At 41.7% G+C, this 20,000-nt stretch overlaps 2 protein-coding genes across 2 annotated transcripts in view; both read left to right on the top strand.

The window, feature by feature from the left end:
- LOC306981095 (NACHT, LRR and PYD domains-containing protein 14-like) overlaps positions 1-20,000 on the top strand; it is a gene marked incomplete at both ends in the record, with an annotated part of 347,014 nt that overhangs the window by 116,754 nt on the left and 210,260 nt on the right. Inside the window, one exon of the mRNA XM_079580645.1 lies at positions 16,971-17,144. Within this exon, the coding sequence (XP_079436771.1) occupies positions 16,971-17,144 (174 nt within the window). The remainder of the gene's footprint in view (positions 1-16,970; positions 17,145-20,000) is intronic.
- On the top strand, positions 6,854-16,084 carry LOC306980694 (protein NLRC3-like; the record flags this gene model as incomplete). The annotated part of the gene is made up of 4 exons (XM_079580122.1): positions 6,854-7,337; positions 13,765-14,261; positions 14,497-15,818; positions 15,895-16,084. The coding sequence occupies 4 exons, from the start codon at positions 6,854-6,856 to the stop codon at positions 16,082-16,084; spliced, it is 2,493 nt and encodes an 830-aa protein (XP_079436248.1).

The raw sequence follows: 20,000 nt of genomic DNA, 5'->3' as shown, positions 1-20,000 counted from the left end.
GTAATAATTATAAAACTACTTTACAACCGATATTCATCCTTCAAAAAAGAGCAATAAGAACAATGTATAACGCTGGTGACCGAGACCAATCCACTGTTTATTAAAGCCAAGATTCTAAAACTTCAAGACACTTTTAAAACTGCTCAGTTAATGCACAAAGCTGAAAATAAGCAACGACCTCTAAAAACTCAGCAGTTGATTTTCTGAAAGAGAAGGAAAATATCATTTAAGGGGCTTGGATCACTTTAAAACTGCCCATGCCCGGACATCCAGGAACAGTTTGTGTGTGTCCGTTTGTGGTCCTAAAATATGGAATAAATGACACGTAGACCTCAAACCATGTCCGAATATCAGACAGTTTAAACATCAATACAAAGAATGGATTTTCTCTAAGTATCGGAAGAAAATCTCTGACTTTTCATGCTCAGCTGTTGTAAACCTGATGTTGATGGTAGGGAGTATTCACACTGTATATGACAACTTGATTTAGATCACAGAGCTCAGATTATTGTTTTAAGGAAGCCTAAAAAGTAAATAGGAAAAGAGACTGACAGTACTTAAAAGGGGCGGGACTAAATAAGTGTTTACTTCCCCCCCCACTCCTTTCCGGACAGCCTCATTTCAAACGTGCAAAAGGTAAAATAGTTTGTACTAAGACGTAAATGTGTTGAGCTGCACGTCTGAAACTGAGCTCATCTGCCACGATCATGGCAGGTTGTGTTTTGAGTTCGTATGAGTTTGTGTTTTTATGTTTTGTTCATGGTCCGAATAAAATCTGACAATACTTACAATACAATCTCTCCTTAATGTGGCTTTAATGGACATTTGTGTGTCAGTGTTTGCGTCGTATTATCAGCGTGTCAGTGTTTGCTCTGAGTCCTAAACATCTGTCACATTTCTCTTGTATTCCTGAGCCCTGTGTCATCGATGAGAATAAAAGTGAGGATAAAAGTCTGGCTCTCACGGCCTCGGCTCCGGCTTTTACTTTCACACTTAAACCTTTACTGATAAAACGACACAAATAAACATGTCACATTTCAGAGACGGTTTAACCCTCTGTGGAATCAAACCCTTATGGCTCTGACACAGTGAAACCTCTCGACTCCCACCTGAACGGATCCCGTTACATCCAGGCTTTCAAAAGGCTTTACCCCAATCAAAAAGCTTCTGGGGAAAAAGCACCAAAACAGCTACAAAAAATTAGAAGAAAACAAGGAGGTAAACGCAAGAAAAAAGGGACAAAAATGTGACAAAAACTCAACCAAAAAGTGACAAAAATTTGACAAAAATTCAACCAAAAAGTGACAAAAACTCAACCAAAAAGTGACAAAAATGTGACAAAAATGTGACAAAAATGTGACAAAAATGTGACAAAAATTCAACCAAAAAGTGACAAAAATTCAACCAAAAAGTGACAGAAATTCTACAAAAATGTGACAAAAATTCTACAAAAATGTGACAAAAATGTGACAAAAATATGACAAAAATGTGACAAAAACTCGACCAAAAAGTGACAAAAATGTGACAAAATTGTGACAAAAATTCAACCAAAGAGTGACAGAAATTCTAAAAAAAATGTGACAAAAATGTGACAAAAACTTAACCAAAAATTGACAAAAACTCAAACAAAAAGTGACAAAAACTCAACCAAAAAGTGACAAAAACTTAACCAAAAAGTGACAAAAATTCTACAAAAATGTGACAAAAACTCAACCAACAAGTGACTAAAAATCGGAAAAAAAATGTGACAAAAACTTTAAAAAAAAGACAAAAACTCAATAAAAATGTGAAAAAAAAACACATAAAAAATAGGTGACACAAAACAGCAACAACGCGAGGGGAAAAACCTCAGTTTTGTGGGTCTTAGCTTTCAAATGAGGCGTGACACTGGCCTGTTGTTCTGACGGGGCTCAGAGATTGTGTGTTTGTGTTGTGTCCTGTCTGCTGTGGTTGTGTTGTTGCATTGCACTCCCATAGTCTCCTAATAAAATCAAACAAAGTGTTATTTTCAACATCAATCAATCAATATCTCTTTATAAACGATTTTATTTGGACCTTTAAAAACATGGTTGTTCATCCATGATGCCAAAGCACAAACAGAAATGTGAAGAAAGTGTCCGGAGTGTGAAGATGTAAATATAAATATAATCCCATTTACAAACTCTGACTCCATTATTTAGATTTCACTGCTGAAAATATTGGTGATTTTGTCCACTTTTATACATAAAATGATCCACATTTCCTTCTGATCTCAGTGTCAGTGATCCTCAGCCTGTGCCTTAAGGGTTAAGTGTGTGGCTGTGGTGACAGAGGGCGGGGCTTGTCCTCAGGTAAAGAGCAGGTGTTTCCGCCGCAGTGTCACAAATGTGCGGCTGAAGGGGAGATGACGGGACGGTCCTGTAATCTCCAAACCGAGCAGAAACCAGGGAGAGTCGGACAGAGGAGACGCTTCAGAGCCCACACTCAGGTGAGGCTTTGGAATCAGACAGAGCTACAGTTTACAGACTCATCACTGCATCATATACACAATAACAGACACCAGAGCACATTTGGTGTTTGGCCTTAAGTCGAGGTTCACTGGGTCATAATGAGTGCATTATTAGAGCTGTGTCAGTGTAATGTGTGTAAATGCTTCTTATAAACAGAGCAAATACGTGTCTGAACCTGTGAGGAGGCAAAGTGCGTGTGAAGGAGTGTGATGAGGAATGTAGTCGAGCTGAACTGCTGAGCCGCTCCCACTGTTTCCTGTTCGTCCAGTCTCAGGTAAAAATAGTCGTAAGCCTTAAGTGTAACAGGTGAATAGGTAATAGATCTCCTCCTCTTTGTGTTCTTGTATCAGATCAGCTCCTCTGAGGTTGTATTCATTTGTATTTATTTATTATAGGGACAGTGCATATTAATATACAAACTAGCCTAAGGGCTGTTCTTCATCTGTGGTCCCAGGACAGTTGTTGTGTGTCCTCCTGAAGGGAGTAAAAGTACAATTAAACACATTAAAATGCAATACAATCAAATATTTAAACAGAAAACAGAAAATAACACTCTCAATATCGCAAACCAATCATGATACACAAGAACAAGACTATTACAAACTCAACAATTACAGAGAGACAGCAGACGAGGACAAGAGGCCAGCAGGGGGCAGGAGAGGTGAGGCCAGCAGGGGGCAGGAGAGGTGAGGCCAGCAGGGGGCAGGAGAGGTGAGGCCAGCAGGAGAGGTGAGGCCAGCAGGGGGCAGGAGAGATGAGGCCAGCAGGGGGCAGGAGAGGTGAGGCCAGCAGGGGGCAGGAGAGGTGAGGCCAGCAGGGGGCAGGAGAGGTGAGGCCAGCAGGGGCAGGAGAGGTGAGGCCAGCAGGGGGCAGGAGAGGTGATCCTGTCAGTGTTGACAGCTCTGATTCTCAATGAGACATTTGTTTAACTGTGTTTTAAATGAGTTTTATGTATTAATATTCCTAATTGTTGTGGGGCTGAGGTTCCATTCATGGGCAGCTTGGACAGAAAAGGTGGTTTGACCAAAGAGGCTTTTCCTCAGAGGGATGAGGCAGTCGCCCCTCGCTGCTGCTCTGGTTCTCCTGAGTTCTGTTGATCCGGTGTGAATGAACTGTCTGAGTGGAGGTGACGACAAACCATGTATTATTTTAGAGATGAGGCAGAGATGAGAGTATTTGACCATGACTTCCCAGCTGAGTAAATGATGCTTTTGTAATAGTGACAGTGATGACATGAGAGTGTTTTTATGGAGCGTTTGTGCAGGGACTGGATGGGTTTGAGGGTTGTGACATTGACATGTGACCAGACGGTTAAACAGTTTGTTAAATGTGAAAAGATCATTGAGTGCATGTACATTTTTGCTGCTTGTGTTGACATTTGGTGCCGGATGTGTCTGAAGTTGCTGAGGGTAAACTTGATGCGATTACTGATCATTTTTACATGTGGTTTGAATGTGAGTCTTGAGTCCAAAATGACACCAAGGTATTTATACTGGGTCACAGTCTGACACACGAACATCAGGCTCCTCAAGACGACTCGTGTGGGACTTAGTGAAAAGCATGGATACTGTTTTGGATGTATTTCACTGTAGGCAGGAGTGCTTCAGCCATGCGGTGATGTGAACCATGGCCTGGGTGAGCTTTTCAGCCACTTGGGAAGCACTGCTGCCATGAACATATAGCACTGTGTCATAGAGACATCTGGGCATCTGGGACGGGAGGTCGTTGATGTAAAGTGAGAACAATAAAGGCCCCAGGATTGACCCTTGAGGCTCACCGGTCATTACAGGCAGGGCAGAAGATTGGCAGCTTTGCAGTCTGACCTGCTGAGGGCGATTACTCAGATATGACTGAATCCAGTTTATAGTATTTATGGAAAAATTGAAGTTGTGTAGTTTAGTCAGCAAGATGTTGTGATTTACTGTATCAAATGCTTTTCGTAAGTCGAGGAAGACGGCACCAACAACCCCGCCCTCGTCCAACAACCCTCGGATGTTCTCGATAAAGAAGCAAGTGGCAGTTTCAGTCAAGTAACTGGCTCCAAAGCCAAACTGCAGCGGGTGTAGGGCAAAAGAGGTGGTGTTGAGGTGCTTTGGACATTATGGGAAGTATAGTTATGGGTCTGTAATTAGCCAAAGACAGAGGGTCACCATTTTTAAATACTGGGACAACAACAGCAGCACCATATACTTGGAAACATTCCCTGCGACAAAGAAAGATTGATTATCTTAGCAATGGGTCGTGTGAGAGAAGTACGTAACTCTTTAAGCATCACAGTGTCCCCACCAAAGATATCTGTCGTTGTAGAGAGCCACAGAGAATGAATACACTGTAAAACATCACTGTCCGAGACACTCATTACACTGAGAACAGGTACATTTTCATCCACAGAGTAAGTGATACTATTGTAAATATAATCCCATTTACAAACTCTGACTCCGTTATTTAGATTTCACTGCTGAAAATATTGGTGATTTTGTCCACTTTTATACATAAAATGATACACATTTCCTTCTGATCTCAGTGTCAGTAATCCTCAGCCTGTGCCTTAAGGGTTAAGTGTGTGGCTGTGGTGACAGAGGGCGGGGCTTGTCCTCAGGTAAAGAGCAGGTGTTTCCGCCGCAGTGTCACAAATGTGCGGCTGAAGGGGAGATGACGGGACGGTCCTGTAATCTCCAAACCGAGCAGAAACCAGGGAGAGTCGGACAGAGGAGACGCTTCAGAGCCCACACTCAGGTGAGGCTTTGGAATCAGACAGAGCTACAGTTTACAGACTCATCACTGCATCATATACACAATAACATACACCAGAGCACATCTGGTGTTTGGCCTTAAGTCAAGGGTCATTGAGTCATAATGAGTGCATTATTAGAGCTGTATCAGTGTAATGTGTGTAAATGCTTCTTATAAACAGAGCAAATACGTGTCTGAACCTGTGAGGAGGCAAAGTGCGTGTGAAGGAGTGTGATGAGGAATGTAGTCGAGCTGAACTGCTGAGCCGCTCCCACTGTTTTGTGTTCGTCCAGTCACAGGTAAAAATAAACACAGTGTTTAGCAGTGTTCATTTTGACAACATATTTTATTTCAGTTTTAGTCTCAGTCTTTTGAATAAAATGTAGTTTAATTTTAGTCGAGATTTAGTAAAAAAAAACGTTTCAATTTTAGTCTAGTTTTAGTCTCATGAAAAACCTTTAATTTTGTTTTAGTCCAATTTTAGTCGTCAAAAATATCACTTTGACTAAAATTAAGACTAAATATTTTAGTCGACGAAATAAACACTGGTGTTTAGACAATGAGGTTTATCTCTGTGTTAAAGGCTCTGATTCTCCCCCAGGACGAGACTCGGAGGAAATGGCAGAAGGAAAAGCAAAGCCTCCAGAGGGCAGCACTGAGCCACAGCTCTGTGGGACAAAGTGAGTTTGTTTCTTATTTAAAGACAAATGTGACTAAACTCATTACTTTATGTTTCATGTTCAACTATTCGAGTTTGTGAAAGTTCCTTCACTCGTAATAAACAGTGAGTGGATCATTCACAGATCTGTAATAAAACTGTAGATGGTATCATTGATTGTTCTGTTGGACTTTAATGTTACTTTAATATTTGCCTTGAAGCCAAAATCTGCAGGAAAAACAACTTTACAGAACGAGGTCGGACTCTCTGCTTTATTATTACTAAGTCCACATGGAGCATGTTAAAGTCATTTCTGCTCCTGCATTAACACGCCCCCTGCTGGCCAGAGGCTGACTTCACATTTCAGATTCAAACATGAATCATCTTCTCTCCACAGAAGCAGATCCACAGCCTCAGTGTCGGCTCTGTCCATGAAGAGATTCTGGTCTAAACACTTCCCTCGACTCTTCAGACGTGAACCTGCTCCAGACTCACGGTGAGAAACAAACCTGATGCAGAGTTTATCCACAGATAAAGCCGAGACTAGACTAGACTGAGCCGGGGTGATACGCAGCTCTGAGTAAGAACGCAGCACTGTTTTGTTACATTTTTTTGCCTAAACGTTTGGCTTTTTATCGGTAAAGAAACTGATTGAAAACACCTTACGGACTACGCTGAATGGGACACGAGATATCCAGTTTTGATGGCCTGGATTAGCTGAGGAGCTGTTAGCATGTGCGTAGCCACGTACAGGCTAACGCCGGTGTTAACCCTTGCTAGCCCGAACTGTTTGGAGCAAAAGTTTCGGCAAACCGGACACTAAACACAAATCTAAAAACATGCCAGCAGCAGACGACATGGAGGAGATCAAGCGATCGTTAAACTTTATGTCTAGTGAGCTGGAGCAAAGCTGACGTCACAACAGGAGCGCCTGCTCAAACTTGTGGATGAAGTGACAACATTGAAAATCATGATGAGAGAAAAGGACACACGGATCTCGACGCTGGAGCAGCGGATTGATGAACTGGAGCAGTTTACACGGAGGGACGATCTGGTGATTACTGGGATCAGGACTCGACACCGTAGCTACGCCAGGGCGGCTAAAGTGGAGACGACGGAGGAGGACGCTCCGAGGGAAGAGCTGCAGTCACTGGAGCTACAGGTGGTGGAATTCCTTAACGGGAACAACAGAAACATTCACAAAGAGGCAATATCTGTTTTGCGCAGTAAGTCCGAGAACTCTGTACCTGCTGTAGTGATTTGGTTCATCAGCAGAAAGCAGAGGAACGATGTGCTAATGCAAGCTACAAAACTGAAAGGAACGAACGTGTATATAAACGAACATCTCACGAAGAAGAACGGAGGCATCGCAAGGGAGGCGAGGATGCTGAGGAAACAGAAGAAAATCACTGGGACATGGACACGTGTGGATCAGGGAACAAGATGGTTCAGCGAAGGTCATCAAGACTATGAAGGAACTAGAGAAGTTTAAGACTGGACGTCCACAGCGGGAGTGATGGAGTCCCCTGACAACGGACTGACAACGGACTGACAACGGACTGACAACGGACTGACAACGGACTGACAACGGACTGACAACGGACTGACAACGGAGAAACCAGGGTGGACACACTTGGACATACACTGAACTATGGACACACATGTAGACACTAACAATGATCACATTTATGATCTAGAACATTATATTGAACATAATTTGCAAACCCCTGAGGAAAACGTCTGCAATTATTATACTGTACAACAATATAATGTTGAAATCAGCACGGTGCTTAATGAAGCATTATCGATCATACACTTTATAGTCGAAGTTTAAAGTGTAACTTTGTACAAATAAAAGAACTACTTTGTCAGTTAGATAAAACCTTTAAAGTGATTGCTATAACTGAAAGTTGGTTGAAAGACTCTGACAACAATGACGTCCAGATTGAAGGATACGATACGTTTTATGTCAACAGAGTAAGTAAAAAGGAGGGGGTGTGGCCCTCTACATTGACTCTCAAAAAAAGTAAAATTATTGAACAAAAGACAATTGCTGTGGAAAATTTGATGGAAATGCTTAGTGTAGAAATAACAAATGACATTGGTAAAAATGTGTTGATCGTTGTGTGTATAGAGCACCAGGGTCTTGTGTTGAATTATTTACAGACAAAATCCTTTAGATTTTTGAACAAATTAATAACAAATCATTATTTTTGTGTGGTGACTTTAATATAGATCTGGGAAAACCTACAGCATCAAGTGAGTTTAGAAATTACATGAAAAGCACAGATCTACCCAATGAAAACTAAACCAACAAGGGTGACCACACATAGTGCAACTGTCATTAACAATATATTTACAAATGTACGTGGTAAATGAAGTAGTGGTGTCTTCATGACAGATGTGAGTGATCATCTCCCTGTATTTATGGTTTATGAGAAAAAAGGTTCTGATACTGTATAAGATGACATTACAACATTCATTCGAGATAAGTCTAGCGAGGCCACAGAGGCTTTCAGAGAAGATCTGAAGAAGCAGAGTTGGGATCGAGTGCACACAGATAATGTCAATACTGCCTATGACGCGTTCATGGCGACATTAATTGATCTATATGATGAATCTGTAAAATAATCAAAACAAACGCTCACATCAAGAAGAAAACTGAACAATCCATGGATGACAAATGGACTGAAAAATGCCTGCAAGAAAAAAAACTATTTGCGTAGACTGTTTCTGAGATCAAGAACTAAAGATGCTGAAGAAAGGTATAAAACATATAAAAACAAATTAGTGGGAAAGACAAAACAAGGATCACTGCACTAAATTGCTAGACAAAAATAAAAATAGTACAAAAGACACATGGAGCAAAAAACAAAATTTCCAGATTATTTTACAAAGAATAATGTTGACATTTACAATAAAACTGAAATTGTAAATTAATTAAATAATTATTTTGTAAATATTGGCCCCACCTTGTCAATACAAATTCCAGATGGAAACATCAATGGTGGAACCAGATAATGTTAACAGTATTTTCTTGAAAGTGTCCAAGCGAGCGACATACTAACAACTGTCCAAAAGTGCCAGTAAGAAATCAGATGATTATACAGATGTGACTATGGTATTGATAAAGCAAATCATAGATGTTATTATTGAACCTTTTACTTGTATCTGTAATTTGTCATTTACTTCTGGGATATTTCCAGACCACATTAAAATAGGCAAGGCAAGTTTATTTGTAGAGCACAATTCATACGCAAGGCAGTTCAAAGTGCTTCACAGTTGCATAAATATAAGAAAACAAATACAATCAATAAAAACATCAACATAGAATTAATCAATTACAGTAAGAGGCAAGAGTGTTGATAAAATACTTTCAGTTATATGCATTTTTAAGTCTTGTTTAGATTCGCTCTGTCTTGAGCACTATTTTTCTTGCTCGTTCACACAAAGTTACCTAACCTCTGTTTTTGTCGCTCCTTCTCCTCTGGACATCAACATAAAATTAATCAATTACAGTAAAAGGCGAGAGTGCAGATAAAATACTCTCAGTCATATGCATCGGTAAAAAGAACAGTTTTCAGCCTGGATTTGAACATTGTCAGAGTTGAGGCCTGTCTCACATCCTCGTGAAGACTGTTCCAGATTTTAGCTGCATGAAACTGAAACGCAGCCTCACCGTGTTTAGTCCTGACTCTGGGAACCACCAGGAGGCCCCTCCCTGAAGTTCACAGGGCCCGAGATGGTTCATACGGCTCTAACATGTCAGAGATGTACTTTGGTGCTAAACCATGAAAAGACTTGTAACGAGCAGAGCTGTTTTAAAGTCTATTCTCTGAGTGACAGGAAGCCAGTGCAGAGACCGGAGCACTGGACTAATATAGTCGTATTTCCTGGTTCTTGTCAGGACTCGAGCAGCAGCGTTCTGGATGTTCTGCAGCTCTGACAGCTCGTTTAGAGAGGCCAGTGAGCAGCCGTTACAGTATCTAACCTGCTGGAGACAAATGCATGGATAAGTCTCTCTAAGTCTGGTTTTGACACTATTCCTCTGATCTTAGCAATGTTTTTCAGATGGTAAAAAGCTGCTGATGTTATTGCTTTGATGTGGCTGTTTAAGCCAAAAATAGCCAAAAATAGCCAAAGTAATTCCACTCTTTAAAACAGGAAATAAATCAGAGTTTTCTAATTACAGTACAATATCATAACTTCCACAGTTCTCTAAAATTTAGGAGACGTTATTTGCAATAAGACTGAATACATTTCTAAATGAATCTATGGCTTTAAGTAACAGCCAATATGGGTTTTGTCCTAATCACTCAACTGCTACAGCAATTATGGAGCTAACTGAGGAAATAGCCAATGCTATAGACAAAAAGAACTATTTATGAAGCATCTTTGTAGATCTTCAAAAAGCATTTGATACACTGGACCACAAGATATTGTGGCATAAATGATATAATTATGGTATCAGACGTGTGGCCACCAATGGGTTACCAGCTCCTTAAAAAACAAGTCAATTTGTGGAAATTAACAACATAAAGTCTAAAAATTGTAACATAACTTGCGGGGTACCACAAGGATCGGTCCTAGGACCTATACTTTTTCTTTTATATGTAAATGATATTGTGTCTGTGTCTCCGTTACTTAGGTGCATTCTATTTGCTGATGACATCACTTTATTCTATTCAGGAAAAATATTAAAGATGTCCTGCAAATCGTAGAGAATGAATTCCAGAAAATGATGCGGTGGTTCAATGCAAATAAACTGTCCCTAAATATTAGCAAAACCAAGTTCATGATCTTTTGTAGTAAAAGGAAATATGTCGAAGCGTCATTGTTTATCAACGGATTAGAAACTGAAAGGGCTCATGAGATGAAGTTTCTCAGTATCATGATTGATGAACACTTGACATGGAAATCTCATATTGATAATGTCAAAGTAAAGGTGTCCCAGATAATAGCTGTGCTGTATAAAGTCAAAGATTCTCTCAATAAGAATGCATTGTTTTTGTTGTTTAACTCATTGATTGTTCCATATCTGACCTGTTGCATTGACGTGGGGAAGTGCCTGCAAAACATACATTAATCACATGTTTCTGTTACAGAAAAGAGCGATTAGAGTCGCCAGTGGAAGTGGATACAGAGACCAGACCAGTCCTTTATTCATACAACTAAAAACACTGACATTCTGTGAATTAGTCGAGTCTAACCTTTTAAAAACATGTATAAAGCTCATCCGGAAAGTTTACCAAACAATTTACAAAGCAGATTCAACAAGAGAAAAAGCAGATATGAACGAAAAGGAGATTTTTACAAAACCCAGGTTTCCATCGGCAGCAAAGGAAAGATGTTTCTCAGTCAAAGGAGTCGCTCTGTGGAACAGTCTTGATTGTAAAGTGAAAACTTCTAAGTCCATTGATGTGTTTAAGAAATATGTAAAATGATCAATGTTACAAAAATATGACACTGCGGAGGAGCAGATCCACTTTATATATTTTGTGTTTGAAAAAAAAAGAAAGGCGGCTGCATGAGACAGTTTAACATTTAAATGAACTGGAACTGTAAATGATTTTGTGTTGATCAGGGGCAGACAATATAAGTTTTTACTTCTTTCTGCTCCTTTTAGGTCCTTTTAAAGCGTTGCCACGGTAACCCACTGGAACACTGGCGGCCATGTTGTGATCATGTCACAATGCCACAAAACTGTCACATATTAGCTGCTAAATGTTATAATAATGTGCACATGACAAAAAATATTGTGCTTTAAATTATTTTTTCAATGTATAATGAAAAAATGATCTGCAGCTCTTGTAATGCAAAAGAATCTGATAATAGCATCACGAGTATGAGGCCAATCCCAGTCAGAAGATGGCCGCCACATTTGTCACGAGTTCAGAGTTTAATTATAGATCAGTGCAGCCACAGACACAGTGATGCTGCATTCAGGCCCACTGGGATTTGTTAAGAATTACAACATTAGTTCCAGCTGAATATACACATACGTAAACAGAACAGCTAATGCTACAGCATGTAAAAGATGCTAATGTTATGTGAATGTTTCCTCACAGCAGATATATTTAATAATCATCAGTGAAATGGACCAGTTTCCTGAGAGGCATTTGTGGAAACTGAGCTTTACAGAAAACGCAACTATCTGAACCAACACGACAAACAACACACTCTGCTTTCAGGGACATTGTGTGTTTTTCTCCATCTGTGGAGAACGATCACTCCTCGTGGGGAAAATCTTTGATCATAGCTGAAAATCACAGATCGTAGGTCGTAAAGAGGAAAGGACAAAGATTTGAAGTAGAATCGTTGTACGTCCAAAGACGTGATGATCTCTGTCAAGTGTCTTGTCAACAAAATGCAACTGTAATGGATAAGATTCTTTCTTTGAAATATTGCACAGTGGAGACGAGAGCTGCTCACAATTTTACAATCCCCAAGTCTTTCAATTCTGCAATATTCACCAGGAATTAGACTGGACTTTGTTCGTTTATATCAGGCTGAACATTCCTCTCAAACAATCATCATCTTCTCTCCACAGAAGCAGATCCACAGCCTCAGTGTCGGCTCTGTCCATGAAGAGTGACCGGTCTAAACGCTTCCCTCTAGACTTCAGACGTGAACCTGCTCCAGACTCACGGTCAGAAACAAACCTGATGTGAAGTTTATCCACAACAACAAAATAACCTCTCACAAGGTCACAAAACTATCAAATATCAGCTGTTTTAACAATGTGCACATGACTAAAAAAATCATGCTTTGGATGATGATTGGAATAAATAAATAAAAATAAAAATAATCTGTACTGTAAAGTTGAAAAACAAGACCTATGTGGAAGCTAAAAAAGTCGTCTCTTTATGATGAGCTGATCAATAAAGGAGCGGAAAATCCCATCACGAGTCTGAGGCCAACACAGTCAGAAGATGGCCGCCACATTTGCATCGAGAAAAGAGTTTTATTATAGATCTGTCCAGACGCAGACACAGTGAAGTTTACTGCGTCAGCTGAATATATGCAAACGTAAACAAACGGATAAAGCTGCGGCAGTAAAAAGATGCTAACGTTAGATGAATGTTTCCTCACAGCAGATATATTTAAGTAATCAACAGTGAAACTGACCAGTTTCCTGAAAAGCAGCTGCCTTTTGTGGAAACTGAACTTCACAGAAAACACAACCGTCTGAACCAACACGACAAACAACACTCTCTGCTTTAAAGGACACTGGGCTTTTCTTTGCTTTGGAACATTCTCAGAGTGAACCATCTCTTTCTGCAGCGATGATCTGTCAACAAAATACAACTTCAAAAACTTTAGTCAAAGCAACGATTCTCTCTTTGAACTAGTGCACAGTGGAGACGAGAGCTGCTCACAATGTTCACCAGGCTTTAGACAGGACTTTGTTCATTTAAGTCTGGCTGACGACGCCCCCTGCTGGCCATATGCTGCTCATATTTCAGATTCAAACATGAATCATCTTCTCTCCACAGAAGCAGATCCACAGCCTCAGTGTCGGCTCTGTCCATGAAGAGTGACAGGTCTAAAACCTTCCCTCTAAACTTCAGTCCTGAACCTGCTCCAGACTCACAGTAAGAACTGACCTGAACACAGAGTCTCAGCAGCTAAACTGTGCTTTATATTTGTGATTGTAACTTGTGAGATGTTAAAGACGTGCTCAGTGCTGTGTGTTTGTGTCACAGAGAAACAGAGTCAGAGCAGGACGCCTGGCCTCAGTGTGGAGACACAGGCAACAGTCCTGATCAGGGGGTTCAAGGCCCTGCACCAGGTGAGTCTGCTCAGTCTGAGACTCATCAACTACAGCAGGGAATAAGAGACCTGTTCATCAACATTAACAGGTGTCTCCTCCTCTGTGTCCAGGTGAAGGTCTCCACAAGGTTCTGAAGGAGCATAAGCAGAGCCTGAGCAGCAGATGTGAGATTGTGACAGAGGGAAGTGAAGAATCAGGAGATAGAACTCTTCTGAACAGCATCTTCACTGAGCTGTACATCACAGAGGGCCTCAGTGAAGAGGCCAGAGCCCAACCTGAGGAGAGGAGTCTGGAGACACAGTCCAAGAAGAAGGAGGTCCAGGAGATCACCATCAGGTGCCAGGACATCTTTAAAGCTCTGCCCCCTGAGCAGCAGCAGGGGGCGCTGCAGCAGGGCTCCATCAGAGCCGTGCTGACTGTGGGCGTGGCTGGAGTGGGGAAGACCTTCTCAGTCCTGAAGTTCTGTCTGGACTGGGCCCAGGGCTCAGAGAACCAGGAGCTGCAGCTGGTGGTGCCACTGTCCTTCAGAGAGATGAACCTGGTCAGAAGGGGGCGCTACAGTCTGATGGAGCTGATCCAAGTGTTCCATCCAGCGCTGGATCCACAGGTCACTCTCATTTAGAGAAAGCTTTACCTTTCACATCATATATTTCAAAGTCTCAAACACTTTTGAAATGACTCCTGGCTCTCAGGGCGTTTGTTAGTTCAGTCTGTGTTCACATTCACTGTAAACCCTGCAGTCCCTCACACTGGAGCTCCACTACTCACTGGTTTAAAGTGAGGGTTGAAGGAAAGTGGTGTAAAGTCATGGATGTTAAATGTTGTGTTTCTCTGCCCCACAGACGCTCACAGCCCACACTCTGTCCGTCTGTAAACTCCTGTTCATCTTTGACGGCCTCGACGAGAGCAGACTGTCTCTGGACTTCAGCTGTGAGCTCATCTCTGAGGTCACACAGAGGTCAGAGGTGGGCGTACTGTTGGTGAACCTCATCAGAGGCGCTCTGCTTCCTCACGCCCTTATATGGATCACCTCCCGCCCAGCGGCGGCCCATCAGATCCCAGCGCGGTGCGTGCACAGGGTCACGGAGGTCAGGGGCTTCATCACTGACCCACAGAAGGAGCAGTACTTCAGGAAGAGGTTCTCAGATGAAGAGCAGCTTCAAACAGTCCTGTCCCACCTCAGAACCTCCCGCAGCCTCCACAACATGAGCCAGATCCCAGTCTTCTGCTGGATCACCTCCACAGTCCTGGACCACGTGTTGAGAAGCCATCAGAGCGGACCACTGCCCCAGACCCTCACAGACATGTACGCACACTTCCTGTTGGTGCAGACGCACAGGAAGAGGAAGTACAAACAGACACAAACAGAGGTCAGGTCTGAGACCTGGGGGCTGACAGAGGCCGACACAGAGCTGCTCCTGAAGCTGGGGAGACTGGCCTTTGAGCATCTGCAGACAGGAAACATCATGTTCTACCAAGAAGACCTGGAGCAGGTGGGTCTGGACCTGAGCGAGGCCTCGGTCTACTCCGGACTCTGCACTGAGATCTTCAAACGAGAGAGTGTCTTCAACCAGTCAGTCTACTGCTTCATCCACCTGAGCGTGCAGGAGTTTCTGGCAGCCGTTTACCTTCACCACTGCTTTGAGAACAACCAGGAGGTGGTCAAGGAGTTTATTGGGGAATTTAGATGGACCATCTCAAAATCAAGTCCGAATGCGTTTCTCATGGATTCTCTAATAAAGTCCCTGCAGAGTCCAAACGGCCACCTGGACCTGTTTGTGCGGTTCCTTCATGGCCTCAGTCTGGAGTCCAACCACAGACTTTTAGGAGCTCTGCTGAGTCCAATCGACCAATCAGAAATTACCAAAGTCATTAAAAACCTTAAAGAGAAGAACACAGGGACGTACTCTCCAAACAGAAGCATCAACATCTTCCACTGTCTGATGGAGTTGAAGGACCAGTCTGTGCAGCAGCAGATCCAGGACTTCCTGAAGTCTGGAGGTGGATCTAAGGAGAGACTGTCTGAGATCCAGTGCTCGGCTCTGGCCTACATGCTGCAGATGTCAGAGCAGGTCCTGGAGGAGCTGGACCTAAACAAGTACAACACGTCTCGTCAGGGTAAACAGAGACTGATCCCAGCGGTGAGGAACTGCAGGAAGGCTGTGTGAGTCCTCAGTCACAGACAGAAGCTTCACAGACCTGCTAGAATCACTCACATGTCGCTCTAACATCTGTTACAGGTTTAGAAGCTGTGAACTCTCAGATCTTCACTGTGAAGTGGTGGCGTCAGCGCTGAGCTCCAGCCCCTCCCATCTCAGAGAGCTGGATCTGAGTTATAGTAACCTGAGTGACTCCTCAGTGTCTGTGCTGTGTGCAGGTCTGAAGAGTCCTCACTGTCAGCTCTCCTCTCTCAGGTCAGTGCAGGTCTGAAGAGTCCTCACTGTCAGCTCTCCTCTCTCAGGTCAGTGCAGGTCTGAAGAGTCCTCACTGTCAGCTCTCCTCTCTCAGGTCAGTGCAGGTCTGTGACGGCTCTCGCTCGTCCATCCTCCACTCTCCTCATCCTTTAATCACTGAGTGATGGGACGTAACCGTTCTCTGAGAGTGAAGTAAAGTGTAGGAGATCATGTCTGAAAAACGACAGCATTTACCCCCGACCTCTGAGTCCTGCTCCAAACCAGAGTCTCAGATGTTAAGCTGTAGCTACAGAAACTCCTCTGACTTTACTCTGGACTTAATCACTTCATTTATTCTTTATTCAGATTGTGGAGCTGTGGTTTGTCAGAGATCAGCTGTTCCTCTCTGGCCTCAGCTCTGAAGTCCAACCCCTCACATCTCACTGAGCTGGAGCTGTGTTTTAACAAAGGCGTGTCTGACTCAGGAGTGTCTCATCTGTGTGGTTTTCTTCAAGTGACAGACTGTCGCCTGCAGATTCTTGGGTCAGTTCACTGTCTCTGTGTCAGGGCTCAAGTTTAACACGTAATATGAACAAAACAGTTTGAGATTTTTTTTTTTTGGTCACGACAAAAATAAATAAAAAATCATAGAAATGGAAGTCTTGTAATTATCGTGTTAAAAAGAGATGGAACAAAATAATGGCAATTCATCTACATTTAGATGTGTATATTACTCAAACTATATTTTAAAAAGTATTAGAAATAATTTGACATTAAATGGTTTCTAATGGTTTGTATATTATAAATATTAGAAACTATTCAGTTTTGTATTCATGACTTTTATTATTCAAGATGTCAGTCTTTGTGTTTGTTTCATATGTTTTATCTCTGGACTTTAATCACTTCATTTATTCTTTATTCAGATTGAGTGGCTGTGGTTTGTCAGAGATCAGCTGTTCCTCTCTGGCCTCAGCTCTGAAGTCCAACCCCTCACATCTCACTGAGCTGGACCTGGGTAATAACAGACTGTCTGAGTCAGGAGTGTCTCATCTGTGTGAATTTCTGCAAAGGTCAGACTGTCGCCTGCAGATTCTCAGGTCAGTTCACTGTCTCTGTCAGGGCTCAAGACAAAAAATTATTAATTTTAAGAAGAATAAAAACTTAGAAGTTTTATCCATAGACTTTTAGAATATTTTAACACATTGAGTGCCAAAAAGAGAAAAAAAAAAGTGGTCTTAGTCTTAGCCTGGCCTGAGTCAGACTGATCCTCATGTTCACAGATTCATGGGGGAAACAGTCTGGAATTGTGTGATTTGAATCTCGCTGACTCCGGCAAAACCAAGACGAGCCAATCATAGCGCGGGAGCTCTGTGTGTCGTCTTCTGTGCTAGGATTTACCATCAAACTCCTCCGGCCGTGACCAAAACAGTGAAGATGGCGACAAAACAGTTCATCGTGTGTTTTCAAAGCCCCGCCCAGTGGCCCCGCCCAGCGAGACAGAGGAGGGAGAGCAGAGGGATCTCCTGCACAGAACATCTCCTCACCTTGTGCTTCAGATGCTCTTTAGTTTTTTATCCGTCGGCCTCATAATCACAGACCAATGAGGTCGACAAGCCGACAGTTTATGATCTAAACATAAACCTTGTGTCAGACGCGAGCGCTGTTTACTGCGAGTCACCACCGCGTCCTCGGCAACGTGTTTTTGTAGCAATATTTCAGCTCCATGTTCTCTTCAAACAACGTGAAACTCAGGCCCAGACATTCTCAATAGTCCATGTTCTTTTCTTGAAGAGTGAAGAGTGAAATGAGGGAGACAGTTGTGTTTCATAAAACACACAGTATTTGATCAAACTAGCCTCTGTTTAGCTTAGGATTTCTGAGGAACCGAGACACGTAGAATGAAAGTGTTTCCACCTCCTGAGAGCTGAGAGTCTCAGCTTTCAAACGAGCCACAGCCTGTGTCCATAACTATAACACAGAATACACTGTGGTGCTACAAATATCAGGAAAAATGGTCTGGATTGTTGGAACTCAATGTGTTAAATGTCATTTTAAAAATAGTCACAAAATAAATGAAATATTTTCATCTATTTATACTTTTTATACATTAAGATTTGTATATTGTTCAAACTATATTTTAGAAAGTTTTAGAAAAGAATTAGACTTTAAACAATTTGTGGAAAAGTTTGTTTTAAATTATTAACTCTTCAGTTTAAATTCATGACTTTTATTATTCAAGATGTGTCTTTGTGTTTGTTTAATCTGTTTTATCTCTGGACTTTAAGAGCTTTATTTATGTATGTATTTATTTTATACAGATTGAGGAGCTGTGGTTTGTCAAAGATCAGCTGTTCCTCTCTGGCCTCAGCTCTGAAGTCCAACCCCTCACATCTCACTAAGCTGGAGCTGATGGTTAACGATCTGATTGAGTCAGACCTGAAGCAGCTCCTGGTCCTCAAACAGAGCCCTGACTGTCGACTGAAGACACTATAGTGAGTCCAGACTTTATCAGACTGTTCTGAACCTGGAACATTTTCTATTTTCTAAAAACACTGAGGCTGTTGGAGTTTGTTTTAAAGAGTTTTTTAATCTTAAATCCATTCTATCATTAAAGGTTATTTATGAAGATCAAGTGTTAACCATGTTATTACGTTATATCCTCATGAAAAACAGACCTGGAGTGAGTTTAGTTTCAATAATCTTCATATTCAGTTTATCTCCGTCTTCCTCAGTCACACCAGCCCACACTCCGATTCACGGGAGATTTAACTGTTTTAAAAGACTTTATTATTTTCATTGTCTTTCCATATTAATTATTGTGAATAATAATAAGTTGTAATAAATAATTTCTGATTTCTGCTTCTCCACAGCTGGGGTTTGTTCAGTTTAAGATCAGACGCCTCAGTCTGAGTCCAGGAGAATAAACAGAAGGATCCAGGATCACGGCTCAGAGGAACAGGTCTGAGCTCCATCAAGAACCTGGAGACAAAAAGAGAGAAGAAAGTGAAGTCCTTCAGACTCTCCAGGCGTCTGATTGTTTTTATTGATCTAATATAGTGATGTTTTGGGGAAAACACTAAATACCAAATACTTGCCTTAAAACGTCTTTTGTATCGTATTCTGTTACTTTGTCTAATCGGAGTACTGTATTCTGAATACTGTGAATACTTTTAGAATACTTTCCCATTGATTGTCAGTATATTTATGTATAAATATGGCGTCTGATTACAAAACTGAAGATTACGATTGTTGGAACACCTGTAATAAACTCACTCAGCGTTTATTAGGAACTCAAAGACTCGTGTGGCAAAAGCACCTGAGCAGCAGATCCCCCAGATCTAATGTAAAGTCATGGAATAAAACGCTCGTCTTTCTAACTACAAACACCACAAGGGGGCGCTGTGGGAGTTCACACTCACACTGACACAACTTTACACCTTCACTAGAGGAGGAGGAAATGCTTTTTAAACAACAGATGTTCTTTGAATGTGTTGAAACTCATGTGTTGTTCAGATTGTGTAAAAACTAAGAAGCAGAAAAAGTGTCAATTTGTGTGATTTGTGCAAATAAATAATGGAAAAATCTAATAAAACAGAGCAAGATGTTTATTATTCATTCATTTACAGACTTGGAAAATCCACATAGATAAAAACGAGGCCGACTCTAATTTGACTAAACATAATAAAGTGACACACGTTGGAGAAAGTGTTGGAGTTTTCCACTGTCCACTGTCCCGGCTCCTGAAGGTGTCGTTGTGTCCTTGGGCAGGACACTTCCTCTCTCTCCAGTGTCTGTGTGCACCGGTGTATGAATGAGAGCGACTGGTTCTTTTCTGTAAAGCGCTTTGGGCCTAAAGAAGGTAGAAAAGCTCCGTATAAGTCGAGTCCATTTACTGTGTGTGTTTGTGAGATGTTTCCTCATAAAAACAATCATTTCATTCATAAAAACCTTTC

This window comes from Gobius niger (genome assembly GCF_951799975.1).
Source record: "Gobius niger genome assembly, chromosome: 21".
Lineage (NCBI taxonomy): Eukaryota > Metazoa > Chordata > Actinopteri > Gobiiformes > Gobiidae > Gobius > Gobius niger.
This window is presented reverse-complemented; position numbering and strand designations above follow the sequence as displayed.